Genomic DNA, 15,423 nt, shown 5'->3' with positions numbered 1-15,423 from the left:
GCAGCATTCAGGGGGTCACGTGGTTGGTTTTGGAGTAGTAGTTGCGGAATGCAAAGAAGAGCGAAATGAACAAGAAGGCAGTCCAGAGATTTCAGGGAGTTCAAAGGGAGTCTCCCCAAACCACGCTTCCTCTGAACATGATTTCTGGGACAGGATTCATGGAGTGAGGCTGCACTTGGGTGTGGGGAGGGGGGAAGAGGAGAGAGCCTGCTTTGGGTGAAGGTTAGGCAAGTGACCGGATGTGGGGCTGCAGAAAGCCCTTCTCTGGCTTTAAACCTAGCCTGGTGGGAGCAGAACTTCCTTTGAAACTGTGCCCCCCCCCCACCATTTCAACCAAACCTGACTTGCCACGGAGCAGGAAGCGCGGAAACAGCATTGCAGAAGGGGCCGAGGCATCATGAGGGGCTGGCCCCCGTGAACTGCTCGGAGCCCCAGATCTGGCCAGCTACCTTCCTCCTGCTGCACCTCTTCCGAAGAAGAAGAAAAAGAAGAAGAAGAAGGGCAGCAGTGGAGGCACCTCCACTGGGAAGAGCCCTCCTGGCCTCACCCAGCTCTCTGCTGCTTCCACCTTCGGAGGTCTCGAATTATAGTAGCAGAAACTTTGAAGAGGTAGTGAGGCGCCCAGGTCTTTGAAGTACCCAAGAGAAGGGAAGGCCTGTGCCACGGCAGAGGCCACCCAGGCGTCAAGCCCGCCTCCTCGCGGCCCAAACTCCTCTCCGACCGTCCAATTCAGACACCACACACCATTTAGATAATTGTGGTTTATTCTGCCTTTCGTACAAAACCATTTCAGCAATTGATTTAAGATCCACGCGTGGGCACACGGAAACCACCCACCAGTCAGAATCTGGCACTGGGAGGAGAAAACCAACGGCCTCCCCCACCCAAACACACACACACACAGAGAGACACACACACACACGCTCCTGTGTTGCGATGGTATGGGGAGCTCGGCTGTTGGAAAGAGACAGCAAGTGCTAGGGTGCCCCCTCCGCCCCCCAATTCCCACCCTAGGTAGCAGATCAAGCCATGGAAGGGATATGCAGGGCAGAGGTTACTTTCTTGCACCTTCGGGACCTGCAAGGCGCCCTTGCTAGCTGGGGGGTGCTGAAGCTCAGGCCCCCAGATGTCGCTGGACTACAGCTGCCACCAGTCCCAGCCCAAACTGCAGCTAGGGATGATGGCAGTCGTAGTCCAGCAACCCCTGGGCTAGCGGGAAGGCAGGTGGTGGCCACACTGTGCACCTTGAAACCTGGAGTTCATTCTATGAGCACCAGCTCAACATTAGTGAGAGGAGCAGCTCCACAAACGGGGGCCGGAATCGTGTTCCCTTCCAGCCGTTTCCCAGCTTTAACTTCAGCCAGGACCAGGGGACGGGGAGAGTCGGTGAATCGCCGCCACCTCCTGAAGGCGGAGAAAGCAGTGCCCCCAGGGAGACGGGCGCTGAGAAAGTGACTGTAGTGTCCTGGAGAAGAGGCAGCCCTGCTCCCGAGGAGGTCAGAGCGCCAGGTGCATAGATGGAGCGGAACCAACTGCTCAAGCCGAGACTCACACCAGGCATGGCTTGCCCTGGCCCCGAGCCCCACACCCCGTGGGGAAAGGATCCCATTTCTGCAACCATCTCTGTGAAGGAAACGGGCCTGGAATGTACAAATTAAGTCCATAATATACAGCATAATAAATGCAAGAACTTGGTCGAGGCAGCCAGGGTAGCGCTCTGTCCCTTTCCACTCCCTGCTGCTTGCTGGCGTCTGGATTTGACTGGCCCCTCGTTTGCAGTGGGAGAAGTTATCCGGGCTGCCGGGAAAACACAGGTCCCAGACAGCTTGCTCGCTCCTATGCATGAGGCCGAACACACAGAACTAGCCCTCCCAGCTCGGGGCAAGGAATCATGACCCCCCAAGGCCCAAAGTAGTAGGGGAAGCCAAAGGAAGCCTTTTATCCTCTCGTCTGGAGAGCCTAAATGCAAGGAACAAGTCCAGCCTCTACTGGGAGGGCCAAGTTTGCCTACTCCTGGCCTAGAGGGACCCTTGCCTCAGGGCAACGTCAAGGAACTGAGAGCAGCAAAGCTGCCCCACGGAGCAAGGATGGAATGCAAACCCTATAACTGGGTGGAACTAACCTGATTGCACTAACAGAAGACCGACCGACAGCTAAGCTTGCCAAGAGGTCAAGGAATGGATGGGTCCACTGGGACAGAAAGGGAGCCATTGGTGGACATGGTCACAACTCAGCCTCTGCCCACCCCCATCAGAATTCACACCAATGCCTTGCTGCCCAGACCGCACCAAGCAGCATGTCCAAGAGGGGTGAGAGTGGCTGTGTGGAAGAACGATCCTATACCTGCATGACCCACCCTGGTCACATCCTGTGCAGGGCTAGTGCAACATCCCCACCTAGTCTGTGAAGAATCCTTCCTACCCAACACACACACCCAAGTGTTCTGGGCTCCTGCTTGTTGGCCATGGAGCTGCACACAACTGAAGACACAAGCCAGGGAGCTCTTGCCATCTTAGCCTACCCAGGTGCCCACATGGCAACAGCTAGCCCCCAGGATCCCCAGCTCCCCACCCGTGACCACGGGTTGCTGGCGGGCACAGCTTGGCCATGCGGGCTGCCAAGACCTGGCCGCTCCAGAGAAGACCGGGGTCCGGGACGCAGAGCCACCACGTTTACAGGTAAGTGTCCTCACTCTCCCGGGAGCTGAGGCTCTCCTTGGACTGGTGGAGGAGGGAAGACGACGACTCTGGCTCCAGCCACGTCTGAGTGCCGTTCTCTTCGGGGATGGGGCCGTTGGTCCAGCCGCCTTTCCCAGGGTCCTCCCTCCTCTTCTCCCCCTTCGGCAGCTTGCCCTTGCGGCCTTTGGGGGAGAGGCTGGCTCCAGGGGGGAGGATGATGGAGGGCGAAGGCTCCAAGGCCTTGCGGGAGTAGGGCTCCGAGTCGCTGATGGCCTTGGCGCCGTGGAAGCGGGGAGGGGACCGGCACTGCAGCTCTCCACGGGTCTCCTTCCATTTCTTCAGCTGGATCAGGTGCTCCCGCTCGACGTGGCGCTCCGTCACGGGCAACTCTATGATCTAAAGGAGGACCCAAGAAAGCCAGATTCCTTTCAGTGTACTCCCCAGCAAGAGACCCCACAGCAGGATGGAGCCGAGCAGGGCGGCACGCTGGGCGCCAACTCCCACCAGACTGCTGGCGGCTGCAGCTGGGGAGGAGGAGAGTTGTAGCCCACACACAGCTCGGGGACCGGAGTGGTGCCACTCTGGAGGAAGCGTGGCCAGGACAGACACCTCCCCAAGGCTCAAGCCTGGTTTCTCCTCGGCCCCCTTCCTTCCCTCCTCCAACCTCCGCCAGGTTCAGCTTCTTAAGCTGAACAGACCCATCCATCCCAACACGGCATGTTAAAAGACACAAACCACCACCCGAGAGTCCCTTACTCCACTTTGACTCCCAACCTCACGGAGAAACACTAAGACGAGACGCTAACAAGGGTATGGACGGAGGCAAAGAGGAATTCGTGCCTTCTCCTCTTGAGCGCTGCGTCTTTGGAGACATCACAAGAATATGGCCAGATCCAAGGAGAGCTCTGGACCTCCTGCCCACACACCGGACAGAAGGAACACCGGAAGCGGCCTTCTACCGAGTCAGGCCAGCGGTCCGGCTAGCTCAGTACTGCCTGGCAGCAGCTCTCCAAGGCTGCAGGCAGGAGCCTTTCCCAGCCTGCCCTGGAGAGGCCAACTGGGATGGAAGCTGGGGCCCTCTGCAGGCAAGCAGATGCTCTTCCACTACAGCCTAAGGCAAGAGTGGGCAAACCGGGCTCTCCGTCTCCCCCAGGCACCATTTACTGTCTTGTAGTTCAGCAACAGCTGGAGGGCCAGGTTTGCCCACCCCTGCCCTAAGGGGAAGACTGACAGCAGACGGTGCTCACGTCTCATCACCCATCCATATACAAGCCAGGGCAGAGCCTGCTTAGCCAAGGGGGCATTCGTGCTTGCTCCTTCCACAAGACCAGCTCTCCTCCCCAACAGTTCCTGCTGAAGAGTGGAAGGTTCCGCTCACACTGCTGAAGGGATCCTTCAAGCCACATCCACGATCACATTCTTGTGGGTCAGTCACATTAACCCCCCACAAGATCTCTCTCTCCCCCACCACCACCACCCTGTACATTTTATTACTCGAGAAGGCACCAGCTGTTCACTCCAGGAGTCTGCCCACACAGCCAGGATGCTGAATTTCCTCCACATGATGCTCACCCACATTTACTTTTCAATGGTTGCATCTCATTTATGGAACGGCCTCCCCAGTGAGGTTCGCCTGGCTTCATCACTTTGTTCTTTTATACGCCAGGTAAGAGACGCCTTTTTGCTCACCCAGGCCTTTTAAATCCTGGTTTTCAGATTTGATCTGATTTTTAACGAGTTTTTAAATGAGTTTTTAAGCTGCTTTGTCTTGTATTTTGTATTTTCCTTTTGCCTTTGTTATGATTTGATACTTTATGTGTTTTTATTGTATGTTTTAATCCTCTGTTGTGAGCTGCCCAGAGAACAATTTGTTATGGGGCAGCTAACAAATAAAGATTATTAATTATGATGATGATGATGATGTACCAGTTGTGACTGCAGAAATGCATGCTATTGTTGGCTGGTGAAGAGGCACCTTTTAATGTGACGATTCTCTTTATTTAGCAGGGGGAGAGCAACTGGCCCTCTCCACCCCCAGCACAGCATCCTTCCAGTGGCTGTTGCTGGTTTCTACCTTGTGTTTCTTTTCAGATTGTGAGGAGCCCTTTGGGGACAGGGAGCCATCTTATTTGTTTGTTATTTCTCTGTGTAAACCGCCCCGAGCCATTTTTGGAAGGGCGGTATAGAAATCGAGTAAATAAATAAATATTGTGGCAGAACTTAATGAAATCCATGCTGTTGTGCATATTAGTGGCTACTCTCACACACACACGGTGCCACCTTCATACGATTAACATCCACGCATGAGCTGGATGCGCTGGACAGAGAAAATGAGAAGGTAATGCTAAGTGCAGGAACTAGCACTATCTAATAGTACACCAGGTAGATAACTACAGGATCTATGGGGCTAACCACCACACAAACAAATTCATCTTCAGAGTGTCCCTACCCCGCAAGCAATATGTAACACACTGCACCGTTGCCTGGACCTGCTATACCCCAGGTTAATACAAAAACCAGTTCCGCAGCATAGAGGCAACCAGCGGTTGTCTGATTTCAGCCAAATGCCTGCAGTATCACTGAGAGGACAGCTGGTCTTGAGGCAGCAAGCATGACTTATCACCTTAGCTAAGCAGGGTCTGCCCTGGTTGCATATGAATGGGAGACTACAAGTGTGAGCAGCACTGGAAGATCTTCCCCACAGGGGATGGAGCCGCTCTGGGGAAAAGCAAAACGTTCCAAGTTCCCTCCCTGGCAGCATCTCCAAGATAAGGCTGAGAGAGATTCCTGCCTGCAACCTTGGAGAAGCCGCTGCCAGTCTGTGAAGACGATAATGAGCTAGATGGACCAAGGGTTTGACTCAGTACATAGCAGCTTCCTATGTTCCACTTGCTGTACAAAGGCTCTTCCAGCAGAGGGAAGCATTGCACAGAGCACAGAAACTTAAAAACTTTATATGAACACACATTACACAGCTCCTTTCTTCAGAGTCAGAGAACCCATTATACAGGTCACCTAATCCATTAGAGCCTCCGCTTCTCTACAGCAAGATCTTTTCCAGCCCTACTTCCAGGGATCCTTTAATGGGAAGAGCTGGGGGTTGTGTCTGGTCCCTTCATCATGCAGCGATTTTCTTAGTCACCGAGTCTGATATATGGCCCCAGGCTAGAAGGGCTGTCAGCTCACAGCTAACATGTCAGCCAGCTCCACTATGCAGACACAAAATCAAACATTTCACAACCGTTTGCATGATACAGGTAACTTCTGCCTCTGTGGAAAGGAGCTGTAATGTGTGTTCATATGGATTTATATCGACTCTCTGAGAACACTCCAAAATCAGGTAGAGCATATTGGACAAACCATGTTTTGTAGAAATATGCACAATTCTAAGCGACACAGAATGTTTCACAATGCCAGGAGAACTTGGAAACTTGCACAGCCCGGAAGGGGCTCCAAGGAAGAGAAGACTATTTTGCAACACGCTTATACTTTTGAAAAGATGCTAGTAGTTCAAAAGCAGTAGAGGTTAGTGCTGCTGTGGATCCCAGAGAAGTGTTTTTTCCAAAATCAGGGACGGGAGCATTTCCAGGAAATTCCCAGCCAGTGGAGACCGTGGTCCCAAATGACTCTGTCTTCAGCGTGCAGAGACAGCACTGGAGGAAGTTGTCATTTCACCCTGCCTGGGTTTCCCCACTGACAGCCAACTGCAGTGTTCCCTCTAACAGGGATTCCCAGATGCTGTTGACTACAACTCCCATAATCCCCAGCCAAAGGCCACTGCAGCTGGGGATGCTGGGATTTGTAGCGAACACTCTCTCGGAATCCCTGTTAGAGGGAACAGTGGTCAACTGGGATGGAGGAGCTGGTGTGACAGGTTAGGAAGACCACCCCCAGCCCGCCCCCGGTGCCACGGTACCTCTTGGACGAGGAAAGTCTCCTGCATGATCTTGGGGTTCAGCGCCCTCAGCTGCTCCATGGTCTCGTACTGCCCTTGGCAGGACTTGAGCTTCTCCGAAGAACCCAGGGTGTGTTTCAGCAGGACTAAGCCCACCCGGAAGATGATCTTGACTCCTACAAAAGCAGGGTGGCCCATGCAGGTGAACCCCACAGCGGACAGGATGCAAGTCCACTCCCCACCCCAATGACTTGGTGATGAAAGGTCCAAGGGCGTAGGGTGCTGTGACACAGCTACAACTAAGCAGGCCTTGGCTGGCTGGGAGGCAGCCTCATGGCAGATTCCCCGAGCTTCACAACAACAGGGAAAGCAGGAGGCAGGCAGATCACCTCAACACGCCCTTACAGATTTCTGGGATCTCCCCCTTTCCCTCCTTGCTGAAGCCCAAGTGTGACATGTGGGGTGGGGGGGCAGTGCAGTGGTACATGTTGGGCTTTAAGCAGAAGGGTGTGAGTTCCAATCCCTCCTAATATAGTCTTGGGCCGGAACAACAGAGGCCCAGGTTCCAGACCGCAAGTAGTAGCAGAGTTGCACTCAATGCTGTGCTAGTCAGGACTCCCTTGAAATACTGTGTCCTCCAGTTGGGGGCCTCCCACGGATCAACTGAAAGAGATTCTGAGGAGGGACACAAAGGGAACGAGGAGCCTAAGCACCAAGGCCGAGGAGGCATGGACAGAAGGAGCAGAGTCTCTTTAGCTGGGAGAAAAGGCTAAGAGGAGAGAGGAGAGCCCGCTTCAGACACTGGAAGGGCTGCCACACGGGAAGAGCAGTCTTGCTTGCTTGCGTTCCCGGAGGGGCTTCAAAGGGTGGACAATACAAAGGAAGCAGATTCAGGCTAGACATTAGGAAGAACTTCCCAACAGGAAGAGCTGCTCGGACAGTGAAACCGTCTGCTTGCTTTGCTGGAGGTTTTCAAAACAGGGGATGGGGCAGAATTCTTTGCACTGAGCAGGGGGTTCTCTAAAATCCAGCAAGGTCTCTAAAGTTCTACAAAGCTGCATCATAGGAGGCTAAAGTCGCTTTTGGCAAGAGGTCCAAGGACTGGCTCTTAGGAGCTGGGCCCCCCAGAGGTAGCCGGCAAGCCCTTCCCAACGACAGCCCCCCCCGTCCCCCTCCCCAGCTATCAAGCAATGCCAACCCGGCCAGTCAGGAGGGGGAGAAGTCCAGACCTTCGCAGAAGAACATGTCCCAGACACGCAGCACCGAGCTCCAGGGCAAAGTCCTGGAGAAGGCACACATGAACCACTCTGTCATGTACAGGATGGGGTCGATCTTCTGCTTGCTCAGGTGCTTGTGCGCCACAGGCGAGACCCTGTGCAGCAGGGAGAAGAGGATCTCCCCGTCCAGCTGGATGGCCTCCTGCGGGGAGGGAGGAGCACAGATGAGCCACTTCCAGACCGACTGATGGAAGGCCATGTCGACTTCCATACCAAAGGAGGCACACGAGGTTTCTTTTCGACGGACAGCACAATTCCACAGGGAATACGGCACAGCTGGGAGCCCCGAGGGGGCCTGGCCCCGGTCCACACAGCTGTTCCCCGGCAAGAAGCCTCTGGATGAGCACAGCAGTGAGAAGCCCCAACAGGGGCCAGTGTGGCTTGGCCAGCTCCCCCTGCCGACTGGGCAGAGAGGCCCCTTGTCAAGTGGCAAGTCTTCTGTCTAGCAACTGGCCCTCTCCAGCCCCAAGACAGCACCCCTCCCTCCAGGGGCTGCTGCTGCTGCCAACCTTACGTTTCCTTTTAGATGGCAAGCCCGTTGGCGACAGGGAGCCATCTTGTCCATTTAGCTCTCTAGCTAGGCTGCTTTGAGCTCTTTCTTGAAAAGCAGGACAGAAGCACTTGTGACGCTAGCTAGTAGCAGCAGCACAACTTCCCTCATGCCCTCTCTTTGCGCCACCAATCCCGCCAGCTTTGCCTGGCTCTTCACCTTAAGAACATAAGAACAGCCCTGCTGGATCAGGCCCAAGGAAGCCCATCTAGTCCAGCACCCTGGAGTAGCAGCGAAGAACCAGAGGAGGGAGAGGCAATCTCAGCTCTCCAGTGGTTGGACTACAACTCCCATCACCCCCAGCCACAATAAGTGTACAGCCGTGTACAGCATCGGGGTTCCCAACCCTGGGAACCCCGATGCAGGACACGGCTGTACATTACAGGCCATAGTTCCTACATGTCCACATGGAGGCTGACAGTGCCCAGAGGACCTCGAGGCATGGCTCTCTTGAAGCCCATTCCTTACCTCACCGTTCAGACAAGGGAAGCAACACTTTCTCCACCCAGCCTCATGGCAGGACAGCAGCTGCTTGGCTTTTGCTGAAGGAAAACCAGGCTCAGCACTGCAGTGCTGGGGGGGGGCGTCTGGCGGGGGGCGTCTCTCAAAAGCACAGTGGCCTGCAGTGTGGCTGATCTGGGGACTGGCAAGCACTGCCACAGCCGAGAGGCTTCTTTCAAGATGGTGGCAAAACATTTGAACCAGGACTTAGTTCTCCTGACTGAGCCAAGAGACATCTTCCAAGGTGGAGATTCTCTTCTATTGAGCAGGGGGAGAGCAGCTGGCCCTCTCCAACCCCAGCACAGCATCCCTCCAGTGGCTGTGGCTGGGGTCTGGCTTACTTTTCTTTTTAGATCATGAGCCCTTTGGGGACAGGAGACCATCTTATTTAGGAATTATTTATTTTTCAATGTGAACCGCTTTGAGAGTTTTGTTGAAGAGCGGTATATAAATAGTTGTAGTAGTGGGCGCAGAACGCCGTGATCTCTCTGCAAATGCCACTAAGGAAGGTCATGATCAAGAGAGGGTCACTTCTCAGGAAGAGCAGTATTTGGGACAGGGTACAAAGAAGCCCCTGGACCCCAGTCAGGAGTCCTCGCCACTCACCAGTTTCTCACTGTAGTAGCCAGGAAGGTACTTCTCACAGATCTGCACAAGGCACCAAAAGGCTTGCTGGGGAAAGGGGAGAAAAGAAGATGCCACTCTCCAGCCCGGGCAAGATCAACCCCACCAGTGATCCCTGGTGTAACAGGGATGGCCAGATGTGGATAACGGCAGCTCCCACAACCCCCAGTCAAAATGGCCAAAGGCTATTGCAGCTGGGGATTATGGGAACTGCAGTCAACATCTGGAATTCCCTGTCACAGAGAATACCGCATCAACACGGCAATATTGCGCCTCTGGAGTGACGGCTGTGCAGATCAATTAATTCCAAGAAAGAGATGCAAGAGCTGCTCTGAACATGTATTTAATGACAAAAACCCGGAAGGCTTCACAAGGGATCCCCTCCACCTGCCTGCCTCGTTTCTGTCTGATGCTCAGAAGTTTGATATTTTCAGAACTCAGTCCTTGAGCCAGGCCCACAAATCTTGGCCACTGGTACCACCCCCGGGGGACAAACGCTCATGTGATTTTTGACACCTACCCGCTAGAGATGGAAACGAGAGAGAGCAGCAGCATTGCACTTCCAGCTTTCGGTGTGATGCCACCCTCTCTTTACCCCTAACCCCCAATGGTTAGGGTCAAGTTGCTACCATTTTTGCACAGAGGAAAGGGTCCTGGTCAGCGTAATGATGAACAAGTGGTTGTCCTCTCTCCTTGGGGTGTCATCTTGCCCGCCTATCATCATGACCATCCCTTTGACATCAATACAATGTTGGGTTTCTCCTGCTTTAAAGCTTCTCACACACCAGGAGTGGGACTACTGCAGGCCCAATGGTCAGGACAATAGAGACAGCACACCCCGAAAGCCTCGCAGTGCTATCACCTCTTTCGCAGCTCTAGGGGAGTAGCCCTTGTCAAAATCCACAATGATCATTCGCTCCCCTAGATGGTACTGACTACACCAGCTGGCTCATGGTCCAAGTGGAACCAAATTCTCGGCCAGGGATAAAACCCAGTGACTAATCCCCAACTGAACACACACTGCATGGAAAGGACTCTGCATGTTTGCCTGCTGGGAAATGCGGCATTCCTACAAAGCCACCTGGACTATTTCAGCCATGAGCTCTCAGACACTGAGCACTCGGCATTTATAACATCAGGCCCCTCCCACAGCCTCCAAGCTGACCCAAGGCCAGGCTGACGGGGGCAGAGGTTGCAGACGGCCTCTGAAGCCGGAGCATGAAGGCACTGCGGCGGGAGGGGCAAGGTCACGGCCCTCTGCACCAGACACCCACTGGGGCCTTTTAAAGCAGATTTACACAGGTTGGGGGCAGGAAGAATTAAAACCACCCTCTCCCTGAGCTCCATGGCTCTGATAATAACTGGGGGCCCTTGCACCCCTTTAGATGTTTTTGAAGGGTCAGGAGATCAAATTACAGCTCTCCCGTGCTGCATGTGGTTGCACCCTCAAATGCAGAATCTGTCTCTCTGGTGACTGCGTGGGTAGGGAGACCTTCCCCAGGGCACACCCCAAAGTCTTCTGCACAAGAGATCAGCCCCACTCAGGGAAGAGGCTCAAATCTTTGTCCTGCTCCAAAGGAGTTTGGGGGTACAAAAGGGGCAACAAAAGGGAGAGGTGAGCTGGTCTGGTGGTAGCAAGCAGGACTTGTCCCTTAGGCTAAGCAGGGTCTGCCCTGGTTGCCTATGAATGGGAGACTAGAAGTGTGAGCACTGGAGAAGGTTCCAAGTTCCCTCCCTGGCTGAGAGAGACTCCTGCCTGCAACCTGGGAGAAGCCGCTGCCAGCCTGGGTAGACAACCCTGAGCAGGATGGACCAGTGGTTTGACTCCGTATAGGTCAGCTTCCAACAACAGGAGAACATGCAGCCGCCTACCTCGGCAGGCATGTGCATCAGGAGCACGGCTGCAATGGGCGCCTGGGCCTGGCAGTAGCCCTCCTCCGGCCGGTAGAGCGTGTAGGCCTTCAGCACACGGAACAGGTCTTGCTGCCTGCAGAAAGAGCAGCCCCCGTGAGACACAGATGAGGATGGGGGAGACGCAGGGGGCTGGAGTCCTGCTGCACACAAGCGGGCACAGCACGGGCCCCAGAACTGCAGGAAAGGGCCAGAGCGCCAAAGTGAATCGTGGCCAAGAGAAGCAGAGCAGCCACGACTCAGGAAGGCCCAGGCCCCCAAGTGGGCTCTCGCAGCTTCAACACAGGGACAATCCAGACCTCCCTTATGGGGTGGGGGTGGCTATGTTGGCAACAACACGTGGGTATGAATGGAGCATGTGTCTGGTGTTCAAGGCACTTCAGCCGTCTCTCCAGAGTACTGTGCCAAGGGGAAGTTACTTCCTGGAGAAAACATGCCAACAACATACCTATACAAAACAGACTTTGTATTAGTCAGTGTTCACATTCATATCCTTCTCTTCCGCCAAGGAGTGCACAGCCGTGTACACAGTTCTGTTTATTCTCACAGCAACCCTGTGAGGCAGGACAGGCTGAGAGGGAAGGGACTGGCCCAGGGTCACCCTGCGGGTTTCATTTATTGTAGCATAAAGTTTTGGGGAGTCGCGTCCATCGTATCGGACGTGCAGAGTGGTCCCCTCGGCTGGCAGGCGCATGTGTCACACACATGGGGGTGGGTGGGCAGGAAGGCTAAAGGGTCATGGAATTGTTGCCTTTTCTAAGTAACACTTGAAGGGTACACAAGAGGAGCAAATCCTCCTCGCTTTGCCAAGTTAATTAATCCTGCCACATGATAGAAACCACTGTCTTGATTCAGCCCCAAACAGAATTTAGCCTTTGGATAAGTTCTCATTCAGGAGTCTACTCTTGAAGATCTCTTGTCGAAGAAGGCTACTGCCCTGAAAGCCACCATTCTCCAGTCAAAGGAGAGTTTCAAGAGGAGGCGCCAGAAGGGAACTGCTGGATGAGGATTTATTCAGACAGGGGTTCTCAAGCTCAGATCTCCTTTGGCTATTGGGGCTGGAGATGATGGACGTTGGAGTCCCACCACATCTGGGGAGCCAAGCTTGAGAAATCTGTGGCTGCAGCATTTCCCCCAAGCGCAGGCAGGCCTGCTCCTGACCGAGGTGCAAGAGAGGTTCCTATTCTCAGAGCAAGCAGAGACAAACAAGCTGTACATGGTTCTCTTTTCTCCTAAGCCTGAGTATGATGGTTTAACATGCTGCACATTTTATTGTTTTGCTCTCTGTGCTGCTTTTAAGTTTTCTTGGTGACAGCTTTCCAAGATGGAAGGTCAGACTATACAAATTGAAAAGCAAATTATACATGTATTGACTGCAGCTGATCACACCCATCTTTTCAGAGAGAAGTCCCACTTGTACTGGCCCAAGTGATTTCTCCCCCCACACAGGCATTGTCATCAGGCATGCACAGACCTGCCGCTCTTCATACACACAGGATGTGCCCGAGTGTCAGAGTGCTCTCTTAAGAGCCCTTGCCCTTTGCGACTCTCTCTCTCTCTCCTGGCTGTGCAGCAGCCAATGCAATGCTAGGCAACCAATGGAAAACACCTAAAGGGAAGCTCCGAAGCGTGTCTGTCACTGCGGCCACCAAGCCACCTCGGGGGGGGGGGGCAGGGAGGTGCACAAGGTGGACTATTGAACCGCCTCCAGGAGGAGGATCAGCTGAGATCTCAGTAACCAGTAACTGCTCCACGATACACCAAGCAACGAAGAGACCTGGGCCGAGGCAGCTGACTTACCCGTGGCCTCCACGAGACACGAACATTTCGTGGAAAGGGAACTGCCTGTGGAGATCCCGCTCAATCACATCCAGCCACTTGGGGTCCCCTGGGGCCAAGTCCAGGTCCTGTGGTGGGACACAAGAACCACTGCATGGGCTTCAAGATTCCCGCAGAGAAACAAGGGGTGGGGTGGGGGTCACCAGGACAGCTGGCTGCCTCTAAACTTTAACACAAGCCACTCTATTCTGGAAGGTCACTCTTAAAGCAAGCACCCATGTGAACTCCTACAGAGCCTTACGCTGGGCAGACTACCCAGCAACCACAGCAATGGGTGTGAAATTAAGACCAGCTCTGCGTAGAGGGAGCATTCACACTGGAGACTGAAGCTGAGCTGCACAACGCTCACGCCATGCCCAAAGAGGAGCAGATGTGTAGCCCTTTTGATGTCAAAGAGATGGAGCCAGATGCTGCTCCCAGGTCTCAAGGCTAGGGGAAGACTCCCGGGTAACTCGGTGTGCGTACACGATCACCGAGGAAAAAGCCAGCGAGGGACTGGCTGATCTCCAAAGAAGCTGCTGAGCTTGTACGCCTGTCAGATGGCAACTAACCCTTATTAACTGGGCAAGAGGCACCTTTTAGGAAATGGTCCTCTTCTAAGCAGCAGAAGGAGAGCAAGAGCCCCTATTCACCCCAAAATGGCATCTTTTGCAGTGGCTGGTTGCCAACCACTGAAATGAATGCCCGTGTTTGACTGGTAGGAAAAGCAAATGTGTGTGATAATTTCGATTTTAGGAAACTGAGTTTTGGTAGAACACATTTGTGATTAGATTTAACATGTTATTTTTAAGATGAAAGAGGCAGAACTTAATTTACATTTTTTAAAAATCCAATTTCAGTTTTAAAATGGTTTTAACATCCACTGGTTTTTATCTACTCTGGCTCTAAGCTATTGGTGGTCTCCACATCGTGGGGTAGTGAACTCCTTCCTGATGGCATTACTACTTCCTCCCTGTGTGGTCCCAAGCTCACTGGGAATCAGTTCCCATGAATGATGCTACCTTCTAGTAGAAAGAGAGGTCAATACTTTGAGGGGAGAAGGGGAAATTATCTTACATCAAACTTGTGAGGATTCTGCTCCAACTTGACTTTGCCTCCTGAGAGATACTGCCAGGCCCGACCCCGCAGAGATGGTGGGATTCCCTTCTGGCATCTCAGCCGGATCTGAAAGAGGGAAAGAAGTGATTGCTGAGATGCTGCCCCCCTGCCACACACACACACTGCACCTGAGGAACTGTGCACAGAACAAGGAAACACCGCCATACATGGCTGAGCAAAACAGGTAGACACATCAACTCCTTTGGCTTAAGCCCTTTGTCCTCGATCCCAATTAGGACCGAAGTGAAAGATAAGGTAACTGCATCTGCTTACATTAATCCTTTACCCTTCGGCTCCCTCCCAACCGCTCTATATATTTCTGATTGTATACTCCCCAGGGCAGGGAATCTCACTCATGTTAGTTTGTAAAGCACAGTGTGTCCCAAGGGTGTACATAAATGACATTCTTAAAAAGGTGGAGCAAATGCTCTATTACAATACACACAGTTGAATGCAAGAACATCAAGCCTTTTCTATCACTAGTTTAAGACCTCTAAAGACTTTAAAGTTAGTCTTGAATGCAACTCTCTTCAAGATTCAGAATACTGGTTTAACCAACTCCTTGCACTATTTGTGGGTCTCCACGGTTCTCGGGGGCTCATAGTGTGTTCGGCCCTTTTAGAGGCCAAACAGCTTCTCTGACTCTGGCAAGTCACTTGGCCAAGCCTCAGCTTCCTCATCCGTATAATGGGGGGGCAGGTGAAGAAAGCAAAACATTCCACCCATTAGAATTCAACAGTAAGTGGGTGTTGCAGCCCATGGCATCCCACCAGCATCATGTCAATTACCCACCTGAAATTGAATTTCCCAGTTCCCTGGGAAGAGGATATGTACATGCCACAGCTACGCTGTGATCTGTAGAACACAGTGCCTATTTCAGTAGTTACAAAATCCTAGCAAGTATGGATTTTTAACTGCCCAAGAAGTGACATCATGTCCATAGTGGGAAGAGCAGGCAGTTTCTGAAGCCAGGAAGATTCCTGGATGGGCCTCCTGTATCTCCTCGTCCTACCCATCTTGACAAGGCATGTCTGCTAAGTTGATCCATCC

At 53.2% G+C, this 15,423-nt stretch overlaps 1 protein-coding gene across 1 annotated transcript in view; it reads right to left on the bottom strand.

Moving 5' to 3' along the window:
* Positions 1-746: 746 nt before the first annotated feature.
* Positions 747-15,423, bottom strand: part of TBC1D10A (TBC1 domain family member 10A) — a 42,291-nt gene continuing 27,614 nt past the window's right edge. The window contains exons 3-9 of the mRNA XM_053280293.1: positions 14,332-14,439; positions 13,237-13,343; positions 11,398-11,512; positions 9,508-9,573; positions 7,803-7,992; positions 6,595-6,749; positions 747-3,074 (exon numbers count right to left, since the gene is read on the bottom strand). Of these exons, the coding sequence (XP_053136268.1) occupies positions 2,673-3,074; positions 6,595-6,749; positions 7,803-7,992; positions 9,508-9,573; positions 11,398-11,512; positions 13,237-13,343; positions 14,332-14,439 (1,143 nt within the window). The 3' untranslated portion in view covers positions 747-2,672. The remainder of the gene's footprint in view (positions 3,075-6,594; positions 6,750-7,802; positions 7,993-9,507; positions 9,574-11,397; positions 11,513-13,236; positions 13,344-14,331; positions 14,440-15,423) is intronic.

The sequence above is a fragment of the Hemicordylus capensis genome, chromosome 15 (assembly GCF_027244095.1).
Source record: "Hemicordylus capensis ecotype Gifberg chromosome 15, rHemCap1.1.pri, whole genome shotgun sequence".
NCBI lineage: Eukaryota > Metazoa > Chordata > Lepidosauria > Squamata > Cordylidae > Hemicordylus > Hemicordylus capensis.
The sequence above is the reverse complement of the archived record's forward strand: the minus strand, read 5'-3'. Positions and strand labels throughout refer to the sequence as shown.